The sequence below is a fragment of the Anopheles gambiae genome, chromosome 3 (genome assembly GCF_943734735.2).
Source record: "Anopheles gambiae chromosome 3, idAnoGambNW_F1_1, whole genome shotgun sequence".
NCBI classification, from domain to species: domain Eukaryota; kingdom Metazoa; phylum Arthropoda; class Insecta; order Diptera; family Culicidae; genus Anopheles; species Anopheles gambiae.
Genome location: NC_064602.1, coordinates 20,951,596 through 20,961,208, shown reverse-complemented (window position 1 = coordinate 20,961,208; position 9,613 = coordinate 20,951,596). Strand labels below are relative to the sequence as shown.

Below are 9,613 nucleotides of genomic sequence, written 5' to 3'. Positions count from 1 at the left end.
ATTCTTTTTGCTCTTTTCTGTTTTTACTCTCTTTTTATTTTATAATTGATTAACTTTCATTAGTATTGGCTAATGTTCTACCGTTTAATTTAATACTTTTCTTTTACACATTATACAAGCGCTCCAAACAAACGTTGTGTCATTTTTATTGTTTTCTAAATACCTTTAATTTTATTACATTCATTAGCAAATGAGCTCTAGCTCAACCGGGGGTACGAATTATATTACCATGCTAACGCTGAATTGAATTGCTTTGTTTTGCCGAGTTTTTTCTTTGCAAAACTTATCAGCAAAAAAAAACACATTTCAACACTCCCAGCACTCTCTGTTCGCTTACTTCGCGCTTCTCTTCACTGTACCATACATAAATTTTAATCACCAAACAAACATACATGCCACTGGGTGCGCGCAACGCTTATCATTGCGTTGTTTATGCTCATAAATAAAGACAGCTTTCAAATTAAATCACACACAAACCGCTCACATTCACATGGGTCGGTACGGCCTATCACAGGAGGAAAGTATTGTTTTTAGAATTGAAATTGAAGAGACAGAGAGAAGAAGAAAGTAGTCGAAAACGGTTGTTTTAATTAATTAAACAGAAATTCTAGATTAGAGAGGGGTTTTTACACACAAAAATCAATCTCACAGACGCATTCATCATGAAAAATTATCACTTTTTTGTTCTGAAAATTATCTCCACGTCCCAAATCAATTAAAAGTTATTATGTAAAGTCTACAGTCTCAAAACAGCTTTCTTGAGAAAGGAATAAGAGCAATATAATGGCAGAAAGTCATCAATCTCCATTACCTGGCCGGTACATCATGTCGGTGGTAAATCTGTCAACGGAGCAACCGTTAAACAAACGTCTAGAGCCCGAGCATCATTCCCCCATGTCCACCATGTCATCATCAGCGACAATCACTTTCCAGCACGCCCGGAAACCCCACCGCTTGAGTGGCATTGAGTGGGGAAGGAAAAAGTTTTCTTGCTCCGGTTAAATTACTTAATTGCCATTTTCCGTTTTTCCACACAACAGACGGTGAACAATTAGCATACGGTGCGGTACGGTATGCACGTCCTCATTACCCAAACCAACCCGGCGACGGTGAAGGTGAAGAAGGGAAATGGGGGAATAAAACCTTCCCACAAAACCTGGCCGGCTTAATAGAGATATCGTCCTCCTGCCACCAAACTCGCCACGCGGCAGAGAACGTCGTCATTTGCACCCGGCTGGCCGGTCGTTCCGAGTCGACGTCGGCTGTCGTCTTCGGATGTTACTCATTTTCTGCAATCTACAATTCAAATCGTTCTTCTTTTTATTCCACCTTCCTGTCCTACTCGCTGGCAGGTCGTGCGGGGAGAAAGAGAGAGAGAGAGAAAGGTGGTGTGCATCCGTGACCGTGTTATACCGCGCCCCCAACGTGCGCTGTCCACTCAATGTCGTACTAATTCCGATTACTACAAATTGATACCTTCCTTTCGGAGCGTGCGCAGGGACATGGAGACGCTTGGTGTTTGGGGCCGGCTTCTGGCTAAGCATTCAGGGAGGGTAACCTTTTGACCATTTGGGAGGGATGGTGGTGCATAAATGGTGCAATATTAGATAGGTTTGATGTAAAGGTCTTTCGGTGCAATAAGTGGAACATATTCCCATGGTGTGAAATTAAAGTCGTTTACTTATGTCAATCACTTACACTAAGTCAATCACTTGTTTCAATCATTTTACTAACTAAACGTTGTTATAACTGTTTTAAAAGTAAACTCACTGTTGACTAAAGTGATCTTTTTTCGATCTTTGTGTCGTTTCAGAATTGATTGCTCTATAAATCTCGATTTCTCTGGGGGAGATTATATTCTCATTAGCCAAAAAATTTGTTAAAAATTAATAAAATTATGATATATTTAGATTGATAGCAGAAAATATTTGTTTAGTCTTATATGCCAAGAGGATTTTGTATAATGTGTTACATTCGTACACTGGGGTGAATTAAAATTATTATGTTACATGGAGGCTTTTAAAAGATTGGGCACTCTTTTAAAAGCTTGATCCTGTACATGCTATGAATACATCGTTAATACAACAACTGCGTTATTAATAAAACAATGTAAGGTATTCCCTGATATACGCTATTAATGCGGACCGGAAGCAATAGCGTATCTCGAAAACTAGCGTAAATCAAATATCGAGGTTTTCAGTCAATTTATAGCTAATTTTCATATAATGTTAATTGAAATGGTAGGGGTTTAGCCACTAAATTAGTTATTCGAAATGATTTCAACTGAAGATTACATTTTTTTTATCTTTTAAAATGGTTTTTAAAATTCGACAAAAAGGCAAGTTATTTTGCATTTGATATTTGATGTGTCAAAAATCAGTACAATTTGCTCAAAGAATTGTCAAATTTAGAAAATAGCGTACAACGAAATCCGGTATATCGAGTATAGCGTATATCGGGGAATACCTGTACGTAAGAGCGACGAAAAAAATGACAAAATAATGATTTTTGGGATAATATTATCAACAATCAACTGTTTATTAATAGGCAAGCGAATGTATCAAGGTGAGAGTTGCCGGAACTGTTAAAATATTCTGATGTAAGCTTACGAACCCCACGTTTAGTCGGGCAGAAAGAGCCATGTGATGACTCCATATCTCGATCTCCTTCGATCTTTGCTTTGTGGATGATCATCAAACGAACAAACAAGAAGCAATATTTGGATTGATGTTCTGTCCTATGAAGATGTACTACCTGTTTACTAGCGGCTCTGCTCCGTAGTACGCTTTGTGTATTAGGCATGTCGATGCATTGGTGAAACAGCAGATAAGGTTCAGCAAAACTGCTTTTAGTAAATAACTTGCCGTAATTATTAACTTATTTCGTCTGTAAATTTTTAATTTCCAAAAAGCTTCCAGAATAGCGATGCAACGTTAAAGCTCTGGTATTCTTCAGAGAGTTTGTGGTAGTGTTGGGTTTCATGAATCTTTCGTTGAGATTCATTCTAATTAATCTCCCACATTGAATCACAGAGCGACAAAGATTCATGGATCTCTAAAGATTCTCCAAGACTTTATGAATCTCGTAAGATGATTTTCAAAATATTGATTTTTCACGATCGAATGGTGGTTGAGTGGATAACTCGCATGACTTAACAACATGCCCGTCGTCGATTCAAGCCTCGCATGGACTGTCTCTCTGTAGCAAAACAAACTACAGGCGTTCCCCGAGATACACGGTATCTCTTATACGCGGACACGGTTTTCTATATTTGACAGTTTTTTGAGCAAATTGTACTAATTTGACACATCCATTGTCAAATGCCGAATAATTTCCCTATTGATCGAATGTTTTAAACCATTTGAAAAGGTTTAAAATTGTTAAATTCAGTCATAATCACATCAAATAATTAATTTGGTGGCTAAAACTACCCCCTATTTGCAAAATTACACAAGATTGGTGATATTTTGGCTGGAAATTACGAGGTTCGACTTACGCGGAAATTCGAGATACGCGGTATTTTGAGGCAATTTTCGGTCCCCATTAACCGTGTATCTCGGGGACCACATGTATCTGGCTGTGTTGTACATGGCAAGAAGTCTATAAGCCTGTATATGCTGGCATGACCACACAGTTTGTTACGCCAATAAGAAGAATATATAAGAAAAAGCTCAAACTCTATGAATTATTGGAGATTTTTGAATCCCTTGAATTTCGTGGATACATCTAGATATAAGAATCTCTTGAGATACATGAATCTTTCCAACCGAGATTCAGATTCATTGATTCTCTTAAAGGATTCATTTAGATTCATGAATCTGATTCAGATATACCACACACTAGTTGGAGCCGGTTTCGTAGTACAGTCGTCAACTCGTACGACTTTAACATGCTCGCCATGGGTTCAAGCCCCAAATGGACCGTGCCGCAATACGTGTAGGACTGACTATCCTGCTATGGGGGAATCAATAAGTCACTGAAAGCGAAGCCCACAAGTAGTACATGCAGGCCATGACCGACAACGGTTGTTGAACCCAAAAGAAGAAGAAGAAGTTTGTGGGTACTATTGGATGCAGAAACGGACATACTTCTTGAGTCATTCGAGATAACGATGCTAATCTGCCATGAGAATAAGATGTAGGACGTAGGATCAATATAAGGCGCTGAGAAGCAGTACATTTCAGCGATCGAGAGCCAACAAGTATGGAAAACGCTGGATAATTAAATGTATTTTTCTATGACCATCATTATTTTCATTACCAAAACATTTCTCAATCCGAGTCCCAAAGCAGTTACAAAACAGCACATTTAAATGCACATGGAATTTATTTGAACTGTTTGAAATTGCTTTTGAAAGAATGCAAAAATCACAAACCCCTGCAACTATAACTTTACATCACGCGCATCGAACAACTCTCCCTTCGCCCTTTACTTATTACCATTCGCTTTCAGCTTCTTAAACAATTCGGCCGCCTGCCGCTTCCGTTCCGCCATGATCTGCTCATCTTTCACGCGCTGCGGTATGGCCGGATTAAAGTCCGGCATCTTGTTACCGATCCGCTTTCGTCGCCCTTCGACCGATTCTTCCACCCCCATGCTGTCCGCCGACTGTTGGTTAATGTTCGCAATGATTCCACCAATATTCGCCAGCGAATGTGTCGGTCGCTGGACAGTGGAAGGCTCTCCTCCCTCTGGCTGTTGTGTGTCATTGGTCGTGTCCGATTTCGGTGCCGCTTTACGGCCACGCTTCGGTTTTGCCGCAGTTCCTGTTGCTGCGGCGTCGTTTGCTTTCTTCCGCCCAGCAGCACCACGGCTACGACCCGCCTTTTGGGTCGTTTTTGCTGGCTCAACAAAATCATCATCCTCTTCGGCAACGGCCCCCTTTGGAGATTCCTCCTTTTTCTTGTCATCCTCTTCCTCTTCAATCACCTCCAGATCTACTGTCTCCATCGCATTCTTGGCGGCAGCAGGTTGCTTCCGCTTACGACCACCCGGCTGTTTCGCTTTCGCCGGACTTCGTTTCTTCGGTTTCGCTTCCTCCTCCGGGTCGATCTTTCCGGCCATCGTATCCACAGCGTGCTGTACCCGCTTGCTCACTTTCAACCTATTGTGCCCGACCGCGCTCTGCACCTTGAAGTAGTTCTTAATCGATGATTGCGACTTACGCTCATCCAACCGCTTCAGCACCGGCAGCAGTATGTCGTTCGTTTTCGTTTGACTCCAGCCAAACTTTTGGCGCGCATAGTCCCGCAACCGGTCAGCGTCCGGGTAGCCCCAGGTGAACTCCTCCTCGCTACAGTCCACCGTCGGCTGCAGGTACGCCTCGACCACCCCGGTGCTCGGGAAACCCTCCCCAATTTCAATGTTTTTAAGCTTCGATTTGAGCGAAATGCGCGTACCGGTTGCACCGTTGCGACCGTGATGCCACCAGTCGCGGAACTTGCGCAACCCCGACAGCATCGACATCATCTCGGACGTTTCGCCCGGCTGCTCGGGTGTCGGTGGAAAGGAGGCCAATATTTCTAGCGCCGTCACCGCGCCGATACCGTGTATGCCGGTCGTGTAATCGCTGCCGACGAGCAGTGCCAGCTGGATGAGCTTTTTGCGATCCATCTGGAACATCTGCTCGATACCGTCGATCGTAAACTCGAGCACGAGCTTCTGCTGGTTGAAGAAGTTCTTGTACACCTTCTTCCCCCCGAACAGCCAGATGTCACTGTCGTCCGTGATGGTGCCGTCTGTCATGTCGAGCTGGTTCAGGAAAGCACACTGCGCTTCCGCCTCCATCGGTGCCACGATGAACGGTACGCCGAAGATCTGCAACAGCTCCATACAGTCCCGGCGCATTTGCTCCGTTATCGAGAGGCCGATGCGCGACTGCTTGTTCCGCTCGCGCTCCAGCTCACGCTCCGTTTCGGCCAGATTGAGCGCCATGCGCTTTAGCTCAAGCGGTGTGTGTGCTTCCTTCAGCGTGTCGGCCATTTCGGTGATGAGATCTTCCGCCCGGACGGGCTGTGGTTCCGGTGCGGGTGGTGGTGGTGGCGCCTGTTTACTTGTAGACGGTACCGGTTCGGCGGGGAACAGCTCTTTCGCAACGGGTTTACTGGGGGTGGTTTGTTTCGTTGGTTCTGCATCTTCTTCAGCGTTTGCTTTCTTCGCCGAGGGAGGTGTTTTGTTGACGAAGAAGGGTTTCGGCACGCGGGGGATCGATTCCTCCGGTTCGGTTGATTTGTGCGAGTCCTTGCCGGGTGTGCGTGCTATTATTAAATGCTCCAACGTACCTGCCTTGGCAGGACTGTCGATGATTTCAATCACAGGAGAAGCTGTGTCGGTTCCTTTTGCTTCTTTAGACGTAGAAGGAGATTTCGTTAATGATTCTTCATCTCCAATAGTTGTAATGGGAGATTTTGACTTCAATGCATCATCTTCGGTTGCAGTTGAAGGTGATTTAGCTTCCCCTTTCTTATAATTCTGCGACTCAATCTGCTTGGTGGGTGTTTTTTCCGCATCTAAATCAGCATCATAAATAATGGTAGCCTCACTATCGTTCTCTTCATCCTCGCTACGAACCTTGGGTTGTAATGTAAAAAAGAAATCAATAAATACAATTTATAAATACAGCAGCACTGTCACATTGTCCCTTACCTCTTCACTATTCGCCACAACAGCATCGAGATTAATTTCATCCAATTTGAATGCGTTAGCACTTGCTTTCAGCTCTTCCAGCTGTTGCTTGAGCGTTTCGCTAATACTTTTCAGATCCGTACCGGGCAGAACCGGATCCGGTACGGGCAGAACGGGCTGGCCAAGTATATTCCCCAGATCGATAACTGGCGGAGCTTTCTTCAGATTTTCCAGCTCCTCCTTTAGCTGCGCATTTATAGTTTCTACCTTCTTTATCTTTAACCCGGTAAACGCTTTCGCAGCTACTGCACCGTCCACACTCGGCTGTTTGTCGCTATCCGAGGTGTTGTTCTCATGCTGCTCCTGCATGATTTCATTCACTTGCTTCTCCGGTATGCTAATCATCGGTGGATTCGGTCCATCCGGGCGATTGGCTTCCTTTTCTCCCTTCTCCTTCACTGGCATCTCGGGCGCTTCTTTCTTCACGGTGAAAATGTCCGCAAATATATCGTCCTGGTCGCACACTCCTATTTCCTCCGGCTTGATGACCACCTGCACCACTTCCTTCTTCTTCGATGGCCCCGCCTGCGACAGCTGTTTCAGATCATCGATCGTAAAGTCTACGATCGGATTGTAGTGCGGTTTAAAGTGGTTCGTGCTGTTCAGCGGCAGTGAAATTCCTGTCACCGAATCGTTCAAATTATCCTCCGGCACATCGACAAAGTCCGAGTCGGATTCGGTTTCCGCGTCGCTGTCTGCTGCCCCTTCCGACGGGGGTTTTGCTTCTGTTCTTTTTTCTGACTCTTTGATCGATTCCAGTATCATCTCTTGCTCTTCCCGTATTTCCGTTAGAGTCGCACGTTCCCGTTCCACAGTGGCCGGTTCCTCGCTGGGGACAAACATTTGTGACATCGATTCGTTAATGTCCCCACTATCAACGTCCTGCGTTTGGTGCAGCAGCTCGTTAAACTCTTCCGTCGTAAGCCCGCCGTACTCGAGCATAAAACCGCGCGCCAAGCTTTGTGCTGCGTTTCCCAGCACCCGCTTTTGCGTGCGCGACATGCGCAACTCATCCTCATCGAGCTCAATGACGGCGTGCGGCGTTTCGTCCTGCATTAGCGACATTTTAATGGCCAGCTGCAGATCCTCGTCCATCTCTTTATCGTCTGCCTCCTCCTGCAGCTGGCTGTAAACTTCATCTTTGGAAATTTTTGGCACCTTCGGTGGCGCCGGTGCTAGCTTTTCTGCCTCTTCGCGAGCTTTCGCCTTCTCTATCGCCTTCTGCACGTCTCGCACCAGCAGAAAGCGCGTGTTTTCATCCGATGCGATTTTCTGTGCCGCACGGTTGGAAGACGTTTCTACGCCTTCCTCGTTTAGCAGCGATTCGAGCTCGGTTAGCGAGAGGCACTTACCGCCCATTTCCTTTTCCGCTTCCTCCAGCTCTACCTGCACCTGGCGCCGCTTAAGCAAGCGTTTCATTTGGAAGGACGAAAACGAATCGCTCTGCACCGGGAGTTCGTGCAGCCGTCCCCAGGAGGATTGTTTGCGCGTTTCCTTGATGTCGTTCAGAATCTCGTGCCGCACATCGGCCGGCAGGTTCTTGAAGTACACGCTCGTCACATCGATGGCGTTCAGGTTCAGGTGATAGTAATGCCGGGAAGCTTTCTCATCCATCGAGCTGTCGCTCCGGTCTAGGTCGATCGGCTCCTCCGGTGCTTTGAGCGGTGGAAGCTTAAACATTGCGTCCGGTTCCTCTTCACGGTCGGGCTGCTTGCTGGTGCTGGGACCACCGTTCGTGATTGCTTTCTTGGAGGGCGAGATGAGAATGTTGGTGGCCGAACCGAGCGCCTGCTGGACAACCTTTTCCTTGGCGAGCGTTTCCAGCAGCAGCTGCTGTATGCGGTCAGCTTCATTCTGATAGTTGTTCTTGCTCTGTTGACGCTTTGCCTGCAATGGGAAGAACAGTGTTAGATGACTATCCTTTTATGTGCCGCCGCCCAAACCATGGCACTCACGATCGTTTGTTTCTTTAGCAGTGGAGCACCGCCGTCGAACACGAATATCGGTTTGATGCGATAGTACATCAGCTTACACAGCCGATGGAACAGACCGAGCACGTGAGCGTTCGGCAATGCGCTTCCCTTCGAGTCCTGGAATCCTTTCACCACCTGATGCAACCATATCGAAATATCTGCCAAGGCCAGAACGAAACAGTTAGAGCCTTCGTTTCCACACCACACACAAACACGCACCCATTCTTACCTACGGCCAACACTTTGTTCTCGAGCGTGTCTAGCGGAACCGGCTTGCCGGACTGTTCGATTAACTTCCAGAGCCCTGTAACTCCCATTTCGAGGCCGCTTTAGTCAGGCAGGACGCGTGCAAATCGGCAACACCGCAATTCGCGCCGTTCTGTACATAAACATTACTCATACACACACCTGGCGGCACAACGACAGCACAGGAATCTTCCTGAATGACAGATGCCGGCATATACAGATAGTTCCCGCAATACGCGGTACCTTCTATACGAGGATTTGGTGATGCGCGGTTTCTAAATTTGACAGTTCCATGAGCAAATTGTACTGAATTGGTATATAAATTGTCTAAAATCAATTAATTTCCCTATGGACTTACGCGAAAATTCGCGATACGCAGTTTCTTCTCGGTCCGCATTAATAGCGTATCTCGGGAACAACTTGTACAAAACAAAACTTGTGCAAAATATGTTTGTTTATACGCGCAGGTTCAAAAGTTTAAATCAAAACAAATCACCGTGGTCGACCATGCATCGTGTTTGTGGTCAAATTAGATTTTTTTCTTAAATTTAGTTTACATTTTACTTAGATGTTATTTAAAATGTACGGATTTTTAAAATCCATATAAGCAGTTCATATTTAAGCTATACGGCAAAGCCGTCCTTCCAGAATAAAAAAGAAAAACAGTTAATATAGCAAGACAGGAGGTTTAGGCATAGTTTATTTAAATT

The 9,613-nt window shown here is 45.4% G+C and overlaps 1 protein-coding gene across 1 annotated transcript; it reads right to left on the bottom strand.

Moving 5' to 3' along the window:
- Nucleotides 1–4,307: 4,307 nt before the first annotated feature.
- On the bottom strand, nucleotides 4,308–9,097 carry LOC1279909 (DNA excision repair protein ERCC-5). Its single transcript, XM_061657552.1, has 4 exons — nucleotides 8,887–9,097; nucleotides 8,640–8,815; nucleotides 6,646–8,571; nucleotides 4,308–6,570 (listed from the first exon to the last, which is right to left on the bottom strand). The coding sequence occupies exons 1-4, from the start codon at nucleotides 8,972–8,974 to the stop codon at nucleotides 4,429–4,431; spliced, it is 4,332 nt and encodes a 1,443-aa protein (XP_061513536.1). The 5' UTR covers nucleotides 8,975–9,097; the 3' UTR covers nucleotides 4,308–4,428.
- Nucleotides 9,098–9,613: the final 516 nt, after the last annotated feature.

What these genes read in the sequence shown, in the direction of transcription:
- LOC1279909 (XM_061657552.1), bottom strand. Translation starts at nt 8,974, where the DNA reads ATGGGAGTTACAGGGCTCTGGAAGTTAATCGAACAGTCCGGCAAGCCG. An exon ending in GAACAAAGTGTTGGCCGTAG is followed by an intron (nt 8,816 to 8,886) that starts GTAAGAATGGGT and finishes TGGCCTTGGCAG; the next exon opens with ATATTTCGATATGGTTGCAT. An exon ending in TTGTGGCGAATAGTGAAGAG is followed by an intron (nt 6,571 to 6,645) that starts GTAAGGGACAAT and finishes TTACAACCCAAG; the next exon opens with GTTCGTAGCGAGGATGAAGA.